At 45.1% G+C, this 17,718-nt stretch overlaps 1 protein-coding gene across 3 annotated transcripts in view; it reads right to left on the reverse strand.

Annotated features, from left to right (window-relative positions):
* GRID1 (glutamate ionotropic receptor delta type subunit 1) overlaps nt 1-17,718 on the reverse strand; it is a 715,979-nt gene that overhangs the window by 7,002 nt on the left and 691,259 nt on the right. For 2 of the 3 annotated variants that reach the window (XM_084796807.1, XM_084796806.1), the window contains 2 exons: nt 10,595-10,761; nt 4,002-4,242 (listed from right to left, as the gene is read on the reverse strand). In XM_084796807.1, coding sequence (XP_084652933.1) covers nt 4,002-4,242; nt 10,595-10,761 — 408 coding nt within the window. Of the gene's footprint in view, nt 1-3,655; nt 3,747-4,001; nt 4,243-10,594; nt 10,762-17,718 lie in introns of all 3 variants that reach the window. The other variant, XM_084796808.1, reaches the window with a different exon arrangement.

Here is a 17,718-nt window from a genome sequence, read left to right on the forward strand (position 1 = left end):
TGTCTGACAGCTGGTCTCAGTTTTCAACATAAGACAAAACCTGGGTTCAGAGATACCTTGCTAGAGAATCTGACCAAAGGAAGAACCAAGGCTCATCCCTTATTTTTAAGATCTTCTGGAAAGTGTTAGGTGGAAATTCATGATCCTCTACACCCCAAGAAAGCTCAATGTCCTTGCCCTGTGACAAGTCTGCCTTCGGGATGTAGCAGGTGCAAGGCGGCAGATGTATCATCCATGTGCCAGCCTTGTTCTTTGTCATCTCCGAGATGTACTCATGCAGTAATAAATCCTTAAAAGTTGTTGGCAAGGTTAAGAAGACAGCATGCGATTTGTATAGAAGACGGGTGGCGGCGAGGCAGGGTGGGAGGCTGAAGAGAGGACTCCTAGCATCCAGCCACTCATGGGGAGGCCTCTTCGAGGGACAGCCACACAGATGCTGGTCCAAGGGTCAGGACAAAGCGGCTGCTGCTGTACAGCCATTTACTGCCCAGCTACCCTGGCTCCATCAGCCCCTGTCTGCCATGGCAACATGGTGCAGGGCAAGCAAGAGAGAGGGAGAACCAGAATTCCAACTTCCAGCCCAATGATGGATGATTCATCCCTCAATCCTCATGTCAGCTCCCATTTGTGCAGTTCTCATCTTTATTTCATGAATATTTCATTCTCAGAGCAACGATTCCACATCCCCCATAAATCTAGCGGGTGGCTCTTTACTGCATCCCCGAGAGCTTGCTGCACTCACCTGCACTGGGTAACTACATAATTGTCTGATTCCTCAGAAAAAATATGAGCCCAAATGCACATGAATATTAAGAGGTTGAATGCACATTACTACTCTTTCCCCAAAAAGGTGTCTAAACTCTGAAGACGTCTAAGCACAACCCATTAAACACAGCTTGGGCGCCACCCAAAGACAGGTTTTCAGCTCTTAAGAAATATAGTCAGCATCCCAAAACGAAACATTCCAAGAGTGTTCAGACAGCCTCACTTCATTGTAATGCTGCTCCATAAAGCATGGGCCAGCAGCAATGTAAAGGGGACCTAAATTAAATACCTTGATTATTTCACCACGGTTTTAAAGATATAATTCTAAAATACTGTCATTTCAGGCCCATCCTCTGTTCCTAGATGTTGGGGTTCGAACCTCTCACCCTGGAATTGATACATTGGAAGTATACCCATCCTCCTTCCTCAGACTCTTCTACTGGCTTCTCCTTCATGACTTTACTTCCTGTTAACCCTTTGTTTACCTTGTCCAAAATTCAACTTTCTTAGACTCTCATCTCCAGCTCAGTGGTATCTACCAATTTCTCAGCTTTTTAAGCTGACGTCCTCCAGGCCCAATACTCTTCACTAACCACGCCCCACATTAACACCTGTGGCCCTACCATGTCCTGGCCAGGATGGGACCCCTCTGTACTCTAGTGGTTCTCATGGCTATGTCAGGACAGCCCAGTCTACAGATGGAGACATGTGAGCTGTGCTGCAGTTGCCCAAGAGATGAGAAATACCCCTGAGGGGAGAAGGAGGGTCCATACAGACAAGAGTGCTAAAGGAAGCCAGGAGGGAAGTGGGATGAGTTTCCCCTGAAAGCAGGAGAGCTATAAGATCAGGGGAAAGATTCCCGTGCGGCCCGTTTAAACAGCAACAGGAGGGGACGCTGGACGGCAGCTACTGGGCTTCCCCTACGTAGCTGTACTCTCATTTCCGTCTGCCTGGACTGACAATCACACAAGGAGGCCCACGTTGTGGAAGCACAAATGGTTGGGAGATGTATTTTCTTATATCAGAGACTGTGGATTTATGCAGAAGCCAGAAAGCCAAAAAAAAAAAAAAAAGGTGCTAGCGAGAAATAAATAAATAATGGGAACTTCCACAAGCTGGCCGTCTGCAGGTCTTCTGTGTTCTCTTTTTGCTTGTACCATCCTATAAATGTCTCTGTCTCTGTCTTTGTCTGTCTGTCTGTCTGTCTGTCTCTCTTTTTAGTTCTTTGTGACTACAACTGGAATGATCACTGCACTAGGACTAGGAAGAGATAAAGACAAAAACAGGCAAGGCCTCCCGGATGAAAAAACACACAGTGAACCTGAGGCCACGCCCCTGCTCACAGTCAGCCAGGAGAGACATTTCCATGCCACTGCAAGGTACGTCCAACCCCCAACCCCTGACACCCATACACACACACACACACACACACACACACACACACACCAAACAACCAAACCAGCCTCCTTTGCTAACCTGACCTACAGGCATTTGTACAGAGGAAATCAAGAGTCTGGCTGAGGAGAAAGCTGAGACGTCAGCAAACAACACAGGTAGGTGTACAATGTGGGTCAACCAACGGCTCCTCTCCTCTGTCTGCACTATCTTCCCTGTTCCTCCTGAGAGGAACTCTTGGACCACCCACCTTGCCTGGCTGAAGAGGTGCCTGGGGGTACAAAGGCCTGGGGTGGTGAGAGCAGGAAAGGTGCCCTGGGTTTGATGTGGAGTGGAAGGAACCACAGTTGCAGAGGACACTGGGGGTACTTTTCTTTACCTGCTCATTAGTAAGTCATGATCCCTCCAGGAACTTTTTTTTTAAATTTAATCATTTGCCCACTTAACAAATACAGCTCTTGTGTATATCCACTAACTGTTCCCTTCAGGGAGTTTTCCTTAAAGTCCCCCCTTCTTTCCCTCCTGTGGTTCAGAGGCAGGAGAGCCATCAAGGTAGTAGTAAAGCCAGATGGACTTCCTCCCTCCCTCCCTCCCTCCCTCCCTCCCTCCCTCTCCCTCTCCCTTTCATGAAGATTAAAGAAGGCAGCAAGGGAAGAAGGATGTCATCAGGACACTTGGGTGCTGACTCAGCACTGCCTGCCATCCAGGGGAAAGCATCTAGCTCACTGCTTGAAAAGAGTGGTGAGTCTGAGGAGCAGGGGACAGCCATTGCCTTCCTTGTCAGGAGCTCCCTTACAGGCTGACAGATAGGGGAGCAGCCAGCCAATCATGGTGGACCTCAGAAACAGATGCCAGGATGAGCCAGTTTTGCTGTTCAGAGGTACCAGGTACGGGTTGGTCCCAGGCTGAGTGAGGTCCTGCAGCTCTGCCCTCCTCCCCCTTGCTTCTATTTCCTGTCCCAGTTTATTTGCTTCTCTCCTTGATCTCCCACGTCTGAAGCCAATTCACCCGAGCCTCCGGTAAAAAATGAAACCAGGACCAGCAGGCAAAATTCTTATCAGGACTGCTTTTGGACTGAATGCCAGCTACTTTCTTGCCTCCGATTCAAGATTTATCTCCAGAGGCCTCTGCAGAATCTACCAACTGAGAGCTGATGCTTGTTGAAGCCTGGGTGTGACTGCAAATGGATGGCGTGGCCTGGCTATGTACATGTTTCTGTTGGTAGAGCAGCATCGCCAAGTGACAACCCCCATAAGATGGACTTGTCATGGGACAGAATCAGCAGTGGTTGGTATACAAACTGAGAAAAGTACCCAGAACCTGGAGCTCCAGTGTCTCCCAAGGTGGCAAGGCTAGGCCTTGTGAAATTGAGGGAGAGAGGAAAGAACGGGTGACAGAGGGAATCAGGGACCCCTTGCTTACTGGGGTCACTGGGCCTATGGCTCTGTGTGAGACACCAAAGAGAACCAAGAAGGAATGCGGGCTCCTCTCTTACCCTACAGGTGGTCTCTCCAGGTCAGGGTGGAAGCACATGAGTGGGGCAGGGTGGGGAAGGGCTCTCTGGCGCTGCCCACGGTGTACCTGCTCTATAGATAAATACAGGACTTTAGTGGCCATGGCTGGTCCCTTGGCACTTTGTTCAAACATGAAAACACCCCCTACATTTTCTCTCTTGCTTTAAAAACAAAATGAAATATGACATATTCCCCCAATGTACAATGCTGCTGTGTCCAGACAAGGTACCTTAGATAAAGACTTTATGGAAGAAATCCACCCACCAAATAAATGGCCCAGTGAGACACCCTGCCTCTGTATTATGACAAAACTATGAGGACACCAACCTCTTTAGGGGTCTCCTGGTGGCACCGGTTGCTGTTCCACCATAACTCTAGAGCAGCCACAAGGCAGGCGAGGAGGAGGCCAATGGCCAAAATGCAGAAGACCCCAGCAAAGCTGTGCAGCTTAAGGGATTTTCCATCAGTCTGGGCACTGGAATGGCTGGTGAGGTCACAGCGGCCTGTGTGTGGCCACCACTTCTGCTTGAGCACGTCCAGGTCCCCTGTGTCTTGCAGCTCCAGGATCCTGCAAGACACAACACAGGTGAGCCATAGCCATCGACTTCATCAGCTTAGCCACCGGGGCCCGGTCACCAGCCTGCCATGTTTACCCTTGAGTCATCATAGTGATTCTTAGACTTAGATTCTTCCACAGTGTATTCTTCACCCCGCCTGTACCCAGCGTGTTCTTCACAGAACGTATAATGAACCAGTGGTTCAGTGACAAAGCATGTCAGGCCCCTCACATGGATTGCAGAGAAAGTGCCCAGGATAAACTTGGGGCACACAGAAATGAGCGAGGCAAGGCCCCAGAATGCAGAGTCAATATGCTTGAAGTCATAAAATGCCATCAGTCAGACTCTAACATCTGAAAGTCAAGCATCCTTAATCCAAGTATCTGGAATCCAAAACACTTCAAAATCGGAAATTTTTTGAGCATCTGCATGATAGCACAAATGGAAAAATTCCACATTTCCTCTCTTCTGTGTCAATAAATACAAACTTTCATCCATAAACTTATTTAAAATATTACATAAGATTACCTAAGACTATATGCATATGAAACATAAAAGAATTTCATGTTTACACTTAAGCCCCATCCCTAAGATATCCTAATACATGAATGTAAATATTGAAAATTGGAAAAAAATCCAAAATCACAAACACTTTTTGTACCGTGATTTTAGGAAAGGGAAACTCCACTTGTCTATCTTGTCTGCCTAGTAGGATCCATATTATCCTTCATTATTTCATTTCTGTATGGCAGCAAGAATGATGCTCAGTGCTAAGCTTATAGTCTAAAGACACAAACACCAGCCCTAAAACAATGACAACCATCAGTGGAAAGTCAGAAGCTGTGATAAACACAAGGAAATGAAAGCAGAAGTGCCTGGAAGCCACGTGTGTCAGGGGGCTCTAAGATGGAGGTTCAAAGAAGAGTTTGTGGAGGAGACAGCAGTAAAGTAAATGCTGGAGGGCAATGAACCATGAAGCAGCTCATGGTGATCTAGTTGTTTCTGTGACAAGGGTGTGTCTATCTCTTACCAGATCTTTTTGAATCCTTGGTGCCAACCCTCTGAGGTTGATTTCTCCTGTCTTATTTTACAGAGAAGGAAGGCAAGACACAGACAGGTGTAACACCTTCCCACCGTCACTTGGAGGTTGGCATCCACTGAAACTGGAATATGTGCGATTATCCTGTCTAGTACATAAGGCTCATCATAGGTAGCTACAGCACAGCAGTGAATCTGTAGAGTTGTGAGTGAGGAAGGGAGAGGGAGGCATGAGATGAAGATGGTGAAACAGGCAGACTGAGAGGTGATCTCTCATAGGGCGTGCCAGGGAGTCTGGGTGCAAAATGGTGGGACAATTCCGCATGGTAGCTTCTACCACCATAGTGTTTGGTGGATTCCTTCTATAACCTGGGGCTCTATACAGTGAACCAGCCAGGTATACAGGTAGTTTCCAAATCCAAAATAGGAGAGCCATTCCATTTGAGGGGTAGTTATCTTTGAGTCTGGTCCATGGAGATGTATTTACTTCACAATACCTGCAGTGACCTCCTTGGGCTTCGGGTATGTTCAGTTAATGAACTGCAAATGCTCAACTGGATAGTTGTATAGTCTTTGCCCTGGACCTACATCTACAGGTCTGAAGCTTGGGCCCACATACCGTACATGGGTCTGTATCTGAAGAACAGAAAGGGTGACAGTCTGAGAGTGTCCCTGGACCTATCTGTATCATGGGCCCAGTATAGAGTAGCCTCTTATTGTCTGGGAAGGACCCAGGTCAGTACAGAGTACACTTTGAGCTCATCCATGTGTGACTGGATGAGGAGAGTCAAGTTCTGCTAAGCCTCACTAATTTGTGGTTCCCATTCTTTTTAATGAGTAGGGTAGCAACTTTCCATAGTTTCCATGTGAAAGCTTAGTAGCTATCAAAACAAAGGATACTTGTTAGCAGATATTTGTTCTGTCAATGAATGTGTGAATGTAGTTGTTGAATAATGAAAATGAGCCTAAGATGATAGGGCCATGGTGAGATTATAAAAAACATCCAGCAAGTGATCAGGGCAATAATAATCCCAAGAGGCTTAGAATGAGGCCATGCTTGGAGGGATATAGCCCCGGAGGTCATTGATTTATATGTGCATTTGCGTGTTTTGTGGCTGTGCTCAGACTATCCCCGAGAAGCACCACTCTCTGTAATTGCATGTCGCCTGCTAAGCCGGGCAGCTACAGGGTCCTCCTATCCTGCATAGCTTCAGTCAGGCCAGGAAAGCTGCGTGTGTAGCTGTCCACTGGCCTCTCTTAGGTTTCTGGTGGCCAAGATGAGTAAGGAGAGTGATGTAAGTTACAGAAGCTGCTATGCAGATGTGCAGGCTGCAGGGGCCGTGAAAGAGGCTAGTGGTTCAACTGCTCACTCTGCGTGAAGCAATCAGAACATTGTGTTCATAGACAGAGACCCTTCACCGACTGAGCTTAGCTCGAATCCAGAGTCTGAACTTCTTATCACCAGTATCTGAGACTAAATAAAGGCAGCCATCTCAGAGCATATTAGCTTACAATCTGGTAAGTACCAACAGCTTCCATAAAAGCTAGTTAGTAGTTGTGCAGTCAGATGACCATATTGACCAACTTATCAAGTCAGTCTTCCCAGGAGCTACCTCTTAGTGAGAGAACTCTGTAGGGGCAAATCATTTCCACTGCTTGAATCTGCCTAACTGCATGCAGAGCAACATTTAATATGTCTGTCTTGCTTCCCAAAGGTCTGAGCACAGAATCCACCTCACTTGCCCGAAGCTGTAATTAGAAAGTGTCAATGCTGTTCTTCCGCTGTGGGCCACTAATGATCTGGGAGGCCATGTTTCTTCTATGACAACAGGCTGTTATCCAAAGGTCAAGTTCTGACCTAGGAGATAATAAAGCCCTGAACAGACCATAGGGTCTGATCCCCTCACAGTTTCTGGGCAGCATCAGACAGGCTGCTTAGATTTTTCTGACCTTTTCTCCTTAAAATTGTATGCATCTTGTATGGAACCCTTATTTCAGAAAGAATATATGGCAATTTACAGGGAAACAAAGACAAACAACAAAACAAGAAAGTGTAAATATGGAAGCAACAAGACAAACAAGTCATGGGCATAAAATGCCTTCAAGAACGAGGCTAAACTAATATGCACTATAACAGTCTATACTCCTACTTATGAGGAACCAGAGCGATAATAGCCATTTCCTGAAGCCAGTTTTTCTATTTCCCAGACAGATATAATTGCAGGTGCTTTCTTTTATTCAATAGTTGTGGAGCCTGCTACACAGTAGGTGCTCAATAAGTGGCTATTAAGTTGCTTAACATTTATTGAATGCCCACTCTGCATGCTGTGGTCTGCAAAACTGTTATAGCACATAACCCCAACCACATATACTCATATCTATAGGCTAACCTTTGCCAAAGCAAATAAATAGCTTGACATCATTGAAGATGAAGGGAAAGGCAACCAGAGAAATTCTAGATAATCATGGGATTTGCTACTTATACCATGTAGGTCCTTATTCAAGTGACATGGTGTGTTGCCTCCTGAAGCAGCCCCCTTCATTGCTCTGAAGCAAAGTCAAGCTAAAGGCAGCTCACAAAGAGCCTGCACTATGCAACAGGACTTCTTCTAGAACCGATAAAAGCAGAAAGGTGGCAGTAAAGACTGGAGCATTTCCCTAAAAAGCAGATCCCATCTGTTGGAAGGAGGGATGCTACCAGCTCATGGGGATGCTGTGACATGGAGACTCATAACAATATTGCAGGAGCTCAGCACAGTCTTCTGAACACATAGTCTTCTGATGAAACTAAAGGGGGGATTATGCCTTGCAATAAGGACATGGAATCTGGCCAGTTCACTTTTATTTATGGTGATGACTAGCATGGGAAGAAGAGGTCACGGTGTCCCCAAGACGGGGTTTTTATAAGGACTCTATAGTAGTGCAGTGGACAGATCAGGTGCACACCTGCCTTACAGCTAGGCTTCTCTCTTGAGCCCATACCCCCAATCCCTGGCTGTGGACTACTAACCTGTGAAGCCATATAAGGATCATCAAACTCCTTCAGCATACAACAAGGACATTGGTGGTAGAGGGGGACACACCACTTCTCCTGACTCCTGTCTTTTCCATCTTGAGGGTTTTCAACTTGTCCTCTGACCCATTGATGCCCTTGGATCTATCTCACAATCCAGTGGATAGCCAGGCTCCTTTGTCAACATCTGCTTTCTTCTTTCTCCAGCATACTGACACTGGTTTCTACAGACTTACAGAGGAAAAACTGAGCAGTGCTAGCTCGTGGGCCTCTGACTTCCCACTAAAGGGTCCCGTACATCCATGAGCACTATCTTGAGGCTCGTTGGCTGTGTGGGTGTTGCTGCTACATTGGCCTTATGGGCTCCCTTACCATCTGCTCTACAAAGATATTTACAGGTTTATGGTCTGTGCAGTCAATCATCCTGAAACTCCTATCTAGGAACAGCAACATGCATAAACTTCAGAAATGCCACTGTGTTCTGAATCCCAGAGAGAGGCCATAATTTAATTTGAGAAACTAAAGAAACAAAACAAAACAAAACTCCTCCTCTCTTGTCACTGCTCTCCAGTCCAGAGGGCAGAGCAAGGTATAGAACGTGTATGTGATGAAGTTCTGGAGAAAACCTAAGGCCTCACTTACTTAACTGGTCCTACCCCTCCACCCAGTATTGCAAGCATGCTACTGACTACCGTGGACGCAAACCCCCTTTCTCAGCCTTCTTTGGTGGATCTGAAGCTTAGCTGATCCTAAGCTAGAGAATTCACTCTCGAATCCAGGAAAGGGCAGGTGATAGGGTTGCAGAGCCGTTAATAACCTGGACGAGCAATGGGAGAGCTGGATGCTGGGAGCACAAGCTCAGAGAGCTCTCCCTTCTCCCTGACTTACATGGTGGAAAGCAGATGGTGTTCAACAATTGCCTGTGTCCACTCGGCCATTCTTCGGGTGGATATTTCTTCATGTGGCTAACACACCGATGCTGCAGTTCACGTGTTAACCAGGCAACTGGTGCTTAGCCCTAAGCTTGGCACTGAATGAACTTGTTTACCACAGTGTTCCTGCCACCTTTTGTTGGGTTTTGATGAGCCAGGGCAGAGCCTTCTATTAACCTCCTCACTGACTGCACTTCTAATTCCTTCACTCAGCAGGTTGCCACATGCCAGATATGTCCAACTTGAGGGTGCAAGGCTAGACCTCCTTAGAGATAAGAGCCTTAACTGGTAAAGCAGCTACTAGAAAATGGCCACTGAGTTGACCTATATCCTTCAGTCCTCCCCTCCCTACTTAACACCAGATGATTCACGCCATATAAACTGCTACGAACAACACCAGCATGGGATAAGGAAAGAGTATTATTCTAAAGAAGAGTAGCACTTAGGAACTTGATCATGCCCAAGAGCCTAGAGCTGAGCAGGCCCAAGGGACAAACTCATGCCAACAATCACATGGGAAATGAAACACAAATGCAAAAGTAGACATGCTGAATTGGTTTCTGTTGGAGACACCCATTCCGTTCAACAGGGCTGAAAGATGTTCTGCCTCCTCAGCCCTCCCTCCTCTTTCTCCACAAGGCTCCTGAGTTTCCCTAATATTAATGAGCAGAAATAAGAATTAATTAATCCTCAGAAGATGGCCCAGAAACCCAGAAACCTATGTTTGGGTTTGGGGATAAGGGGAAGACAGGAAACAAGAAGTTGTCCTCTCTTCCCAACAATGGGCCTTGTCCATCTCTTGCCCCAGTAGACAGCAGCATCTCCTCCAGCCAGGAAATTTGATCCAAAGTCCACAGACCGTGTCAGGACACTGTGATGCACGTGGAGACAGTCTCCTTTCCTGACTCTGCTACTTTACATCTCCATGTGGATGGCTCACACTTTGAAGATACACTTTTAAAAAGAGATTATTAGGCCTCCCCAGATCCTACTCACTATTCCTTTATCTGACTGACTCCCATGATCCCTCTGTGTCTCAGGTATCCTTCGTGTTCTATCAAGCACCCTCTGCTGACCCTTCCCACTCCCAGTACACTATTGGACGCTGCAGTGGGTATCATGTGCACGCATCATAGTCCCTCCCACACTATTGCCTTCCTGGGAAGGGGCCATAGACTTCCTCATTCCATCCCAGTGCCTATCCAGAGCCCAGGAGGTGGTGTAGAGAAAGGCACAGAGAAAGCACATGGATGGCGCTTAGGAAGATGTGAGGAATAAATGCATATATGATGTCCTTACACCATAAGAAAAGATTTTTTTCCCTCTATCCCAGCTGCCAAGGTCCCAAGGCTGCTGGAATTGTCTTGTTGTTTTGCCTACCTCTGGGAGAAGAGGTCTCTGTAGGGGCTACCATGCTGCAGGGCAATCCCGTAGCCCTTGCTGCTGATGCTGTTGCCAATGACGGTCACTGAGCAGTCGTCATCTGTCAGGGCTGCGTACTCCACCACAGCTACATCCCACAGAAAGGCGTAGTTCCCCTTCTTTGCCTGAAAGACCCAAATCACCATGAAGCCCAGCATGGCTATCTGGCTATACAGTTTGAAGCAGCATGACACATCAATGGTCGGGTTCCAGGGACTCCTCTAAGTGGGCCCACTTGCACTGCTCAACTAATTCTCCTAGCATTTTTTTTTTTTTGATTTGTAAATACGCCACTAATTTAAACCATTCGCCTCAGTAGACCCCACTGCAGTTTGTAGAGCAGATGGAGAGGATGAGCTGGAGGTGGGTCACAGTGACCCTGACACATTTCTCACATTAGTATACTCACTCCTGGAGAGTACAGAGGTTAGCACTCAGGGACTAATACTTTCAGAGCAGGGCTGTAGGGGGCGCATAATAGCACTGGAGTGGGGAGGAAGCTCTTCCCTGGAGACTGAGGAGACTGTGACAGATCTTGTCCACTGATTTTTATTAAGAACCTGACCGCTAAGTCCTGCTGACCATGAACATGTCCATGGGTTCACTGGCCCTGGGTGGCCATGATAGAGTAACAAACAAAAACGCATGCCTAGAGCTTGCCATGCAGGGAAAGAGACCATTAAGGACAGGGGCCTGATGGTTCCGGTAGCACACAAGGCTTCTGTCATCTGCCTTTAACTACATTTCCATGAGGATAAGTATACGCAGAAATACACGCACTCACACACACATGGGCCTTTTAATTTTTTTGTTGCGGGCGGGGCAGGGGTTGATACTAAATCTTGCTATGTGGCCTAGGCTGACTTTAAATTTGATGCTCTTGCTCTAGCAACAGCCGATTTCTAGCATCAATGCTTCCATACAGAGTGGTGGTCGCAGATTCTTCCACTGGGAACCTAGCTGCATCCCCGGCTGAAGTCCTACCCCACAACCCCCTCCACAGCAGACACTCAGTTCCGTCTTGGGCAATGACTCTCACTTTGACTAGAATTTGGCCACACAAGGAGGAATGTGAAGGGCTTTTCTTCTTCTAAGGAGGCATTGTCACATGGCTTTCTTAGAATACTGCATAGCATCCTTAATGTATCAAAGTGCCAAGTTTACACTCTCTGTTGAACCCACAGATGCTTCTTGCCTTGTTGTCCCTCCCACTATGGCTCACACCGGAAGCTGTAAAGCATAGTTGTAGGCTTGGTAACAGGGCTGAGCCCTATAGGCAAAATGAAACCAAGATAGCAAGCTGTAGGCTTCTTGGTACTGTCCAGGGCATTGTTCTAATTCTCGCCTTTGTTGGATTTTCATTTCCCCTAAGATTCTCCAAGAAGTAAACGGATGCTGGGGCGGGAGGAATCAGGCTCTTGCTCCTTTGCATTTTTGTCTTTTAGGTGGGGAGATTAGGTATTGAGAAAGGATCTTATCATATAGCTCAGGCTGGTGTTGAAACATGATTATCCCACCTGAACCTCCCAAGAAGTGGGATTACAAGCATACAACACCACACCTAGCATGATTTTTCTTTTTTCAAGACCCTAAGTTCCCATGACCCAAGAGGTCTTATTTCTTCTGCAGATTCTTTCCATGAGAAATAGTTGTGGACAGAATGTGACCTTCTGCACCGGGAATTGGCTTCTCACAGCCTTTAACATAACCTTGTAAGAAATGACATACACCTATGCCACCCATTGTCTGTCACCTGTGGGCATAATTCAAATATTCTATCAAGGCCTCACTCCTTAGCCAATCCAATCTCAGAAGTCTTAAGGGACTTTGACCCAGGTTGCAAAATTACACACATCTCTCTCCCTCCACAGAGGAAGATAACAGTCTTCGTAATTTTCACCTGCTGGCAAACAAGTTTTCCCAGGAAAAGATATAAATTTTCAACCTCTTAGTACCAAGTTTCTCTGCAAAATGTTGACTTATGACCTAATATTTGGCTTCAGTCAGACTAGGGAGCATTTCACATCCATGCTCGCAATTCAACATGACAATCAGACACGGCTATTTGTACGATTTCAAAAGGGCATGTCATGTTGAAGGAAGAATTAAGATCCAGCTTCCTTTCTACTTCTCGAGTGATGTTTCAAGAAGAAAAAAAAAAAAGAGAAATAAACTGGCTCATGCCAACTAGAATCTGACTCTAGAAAAGACCCTGGGGGCTTTCAGAGGCTACAGTCCTTGAAGCCACAGTCCATGAGCATAGGGTATGCAGATTAAGGTAGGCAGGCCAAGCACTAGGGGAGGGGGAGGAAGCCCACACTTACAGCCTGTTGGGCTAAGTCCTGCAGGATGCAACATCCGATGGCCACACAGGCAATGTCCCTGCCTCCAGTCCATGCTACATACTAAGGCTTTTTCCAAGAAGTAAGAAGTTGCCTTCTTAAGCAGATGAGTGAGCACAGATACTCAATGTCAACATTTGTAAACAGTGATCAAATTAACCTCTGTGTTATTTGCTTCAGAAACCTTGTGTCTAGGTCCCTAATCTACATGATAGTATCATAGCAGGAGCAGTAGTAAAAGGCAATAGGACAGTGCTGTGACAGGACCCAACTGCAAAGGGAAGGACAGATTTTGGATCTCTCTGTATAACTTCTTCTTCTTCTTCTTCTTCTTCTTCTTCTTCTTCTTCTTCTTCTTCTTCTTCTTCTTCTTCTTCTTTTCTTTTTTGCTTTTTTATTATTTTTTCATTTTTTAAATTATTTTATTTTTGTACATATACATTTATATTATTACACATATACAATAGATTACCTATGGCAAGAAGAACCGTGACACAATCAGGAATTATATAAATGTTACATTCTTAGTGTTTTGGCTCTTTGTATTTGACAGCCTTGAAGAAGACATCTTTCCTATCTTGGTGCATCTAAATTTCTGAATGTAAATCAATCTCCATCACATATTGTCATTATCAGCTTAGAACACCTATCTAGACCTGAAAACATTTTAACCCTTAACAATTAAGGTTCATTGTAAAAAACTAAGCTACCTGGTCTTCAGCTCTATCAGAGACTTGAGAAAGAGTAAACTTGATTATTTGAGTATGCCAGGAGTACAGGTTAGTAGCTTTCCACATGAAAAGCCTGGTCTACAAAGCGAGTCCAGGACGGCCAAGGCTGCACAGAGAAACCCTGTCTCGAAAAAACAAAACAAAACAAAACAAAAAAAACAACAGAGACAGTTTTCTACCTGAATAGTCACCCAAAACTCTCTATGGCATTGGAACATCTTCAGCCTTCTGGCCCAATATATCTGACAGACATATTTGTACAACATATTATTAGCTAAAAACAAATGAACAAACAACAACAACAACAACAAAAACCAAATCAAAATAGAACAAAATCAACCAACCAATCATAACCCCTTTAGCCTTCATCCATGGCCCATGTCTCTTAGCCTCACACTGTGGCAATATCTCTACAAACTTTCAAGGCTATATGAGACCCAACTTATCTTCAATATGACTGTGCAACAAGAAGATTTCAGAAGAAACTAAAAGAAATCAAAATGTTTAGAGAGATGGGTCAGTCACTAAAATGTATTTTGTGCAAGCATGAGGATATGAATTCACATCCCTATAACTGATGTAAAATTTAAGATACAAGGGCAGCATCTCTAATCCCAGTTCTAGGGAAATAAAGACAGAGACTCCAAGGCAGTCCATCTAGCCCAATTGGTGAGTTCCTGTCAGTCAACTCTAGCTGACTACACACACATACATACACACACACACACACACACACACACACACACACACACACACACACACACACACGTCAAGACATTGACTCTAATCATAGGTCTGTCACCTTCTTGCAAACCTCCTACTTGATGCTTTGTAGAATGATCTTCATCCTTCCCTTTAAAAAGCCAAGATACACTTTCTTGTAATGTCAGGAACATTTTTCATTGTTTGTTTTCTTTAAGACATAGTTTCTGTATAGCCCTGGCTGTCCTGGAACTCACTCTGTAGACCAGGCTGGCTTCAAACTCAGAGATCCACCTGCCTCTGCCTCCTAAGTGCTGGGATTAAAGGTGTGCACCACCACAGCCTGGATAGAACAAATTTTCTACATGCATGCTAATGATTATATATCTATCTCCTCATTTAATGCTATTTGCATGAAGTTTGGTTTGATCATACTGGGGACATCAAACATTTCAAGTTTCTGAACCCCAGAAGAGCTGGACTCTTCTTCCTGCCCTTCCTTCCTTCGAGTATTTGGTTTGAATGTAAAATGTCCCCCATAAGTGCATGTTTTAAACATTTATTTTAATAGCACCAGTCGTGCTATTTTGGGATACTCTGGAAGCTTTGCAAGATGGAGCCCTGATGGGGACAGAGGTTAGCAGCAGGGAGCCTTTGAAGGTTATAACCAGGCCCTGGCTCTTGCTTTGCTCTTCAGTTTCTGGCCTACTGTGATGTGAATGGCAAACACCACATGACTCCATCAGTGAGTTGAGGCACTCTGTCATTCTTCCCCTGCTACATAGAACCAAACTCTTCTGAAACTGAGAGTTAGAATCGTGTCCCTGCCTTCAGTTGCCTGTGTCAGATACTATAGTCACAGGAGTGTGAAAGTAACCAGCTCACTGAGCCAGTGTTTCTTCCATCGAATCTGCTCCCTGATTCAGCTCCCACTCTGGCCGCAGACTCTTTCAAGTCTCTGGTTTCTTTGGACAGTGTGTCCATCACTCTCCCTCCAGTCTCCATGCCTGAAACTCCACTTCAGAAATCCCTCGCACTAGGATACAACACCAAGTTCTCATTGGCAGCAACTTCTTTCAATAAAGGATGTTTTTAGACTCCTAAGAAAAATGAATGGATGTAGGAATTTAGCCTGTTCGCAACTGTTTACCCTTCACATAGAAAGTGAGCCCAGTCACCTCCCTGTAGTGTGTCAGAGTCCCTACCCTAAATGTTCCAATGGATCATTGAATTCACTATTTTTATCACTTCCTGTTTTTACATCCTTCTGCCTGTGTCTCTCAGTGTGGTCCTTTCCTTACTTCCCAGGAGGCTGTGATGAATTGGAGAAGGCGGTGTCTGAGAGCAGGCCTGACATGCTGGGAGCTGCTTAGGAATAGTGTTGACATTATTTCATAATGCCTAAAAAAAATCAAAGTGAGACCAGAGCTTTTGTTCTGCCATTAAAACAAAACCAATCCAAAAACTTATCTCAGCCTTTCACTGGGATGAATTGCCTTTATCTGGCCGTCCTTTTACAATATCAAATGTTCTCTGAATTTCTAATCGCTGATTTACATGTATCACTCAGCTGCTGGGAAGCTGGGTGGCAGGCAAGGCTGCCAATGCACTCCGAGGTTCTTCCAATCCTTGCCTCTGTGTAAAGCTCAGATGAGCATATGCAGACAGCCCCCAGTTTTTTGTGACCCTGGACAGCACCTTAGGATTAGCTCTGGGGTCCTGAGACAATAGTCTAAGCTTCCTCTAAGTGCCATACAAGGAATTTGTAGTTTGTTTTTTTTTTTTAAAGGAGAGATGGCAAAGCTAATATTGTCTTGCAATATAATGTAACTGCCTGTGTAATATGATCTTTAATTAATAATTACCAATGTCAGTAAAAATATTATATAATGGGATTATCTTTCATAGTCACTAGCACCAGAAGATGACATTGTATTTTGGAAAGTAATGTAACACCATATAATGTGGACATTTGAAGTAGCATATCTTTTATCCTGGCAAATTGGAATTTAACCTAAAAAAACAACTCAAGTATATCTGTAAGACATGAGAAGTATTCAAAGTTGACACTAAAACGAATGTGAATATTTTAACTATTCAGTGTCAGGGAAAATATTTAAGAAATGATGGTTCATGAATACAACATCACTGCAATACACACTAATTTCAAAGACTGAAGGAAAACTGTACACACAACTCTGAAAGTCTTGAGATAATTTTCCTCAAATCTTAACCTGCTTCTAAATATTTTGCTTGACTTTTTTCTACTTCTTTCTAATATACAAAACTGACTAATTAATGAGGAAAAGTAACAATCATTGGCACAAGCCCGAAAGACATATACATGAGGCTGTTAGGGAAAGGAAGCAGAATCACTTTGACAATCAATAGGGCCAATAAAGTCAAGGGCACATGAGGTTCAAGTGATCAGAATGCCGAACAATAGCAGGTGGAAGAGTTGCCGGTGTTTCCTCTGGGAATTATCTTAGCAGATAGAATCCAGCTTCTTCCCAGAGGTCCACTCCTTTCCCAAACTACCTACAAGCCCGAAGGCTGTAACTGGGAACAGAGACAAGAGGTAGTCTGGCTCAGGCCTTAACACATCCTTCCTAACATTTCTCATAGCATGGTTAGCGCCTGTTGTTGAAGAAGGTCAGGCATCATAGACACAGGCACAACTGAGCTGCAGCATGTGGTGACTGGTAATAAAATGAGACTGCATTGCCGGCCTTTGCTCCATTGCTTCCATCCTTCCTGAAGCTCACTCAGAAAGCAAGCTTTGAGAGCCATCCCCTTGGAGAAAAGAACGTCATTCCATTCTTCTATTCCATCCTAACTGTGTAGAGAAGAGCAAAAGCAACCACGCTGCTATTCCAAACAAGCAAGGATGATGGTGCTGCCAGCGTCAGTTACAAATGCAAGTGGAATGAGGGTTGAAGGAAGCTGGGCATCTGTAGTGCCAGGAGCAAGCTGCTAGGTGCGCCGGGACCCACCAACCTGTGTTCCAACTATCTCAAAAGACACCTTTGCTTTCTTTGGCCTGATTGAAGTCATGAAAGAAGACTGTGGAAAAGATGCCCTGGGTCTATGCCTTTGGACCATTTCCTGGGGAGTATGCTAGTTACAGTTCATGTGAATGACTATGCACGGGTTTCTCCAGCTTTGCAGATGAAGATGCTTCACAGAACTCTTGTCATTCTAGGGAATAGAAAGGTATGACACGGGTGGGTGCTACCACTAGGGATTCTTTGGACATCTGATGTATCTTCATTTGCATTAGTCATCCATGGAACATGCTCCCTACCTC

This window comes from Acomys minous (genome assembly GCF_964271855.1).
Source record: "Acomys minous genome assembly, chromosome: 9".
NCBI classification, from domain to species: Eukaryota; Metazoa; Chordata; class Mammalia; order Rodentia; family Muridae; genus Acomys; species Acomys minous.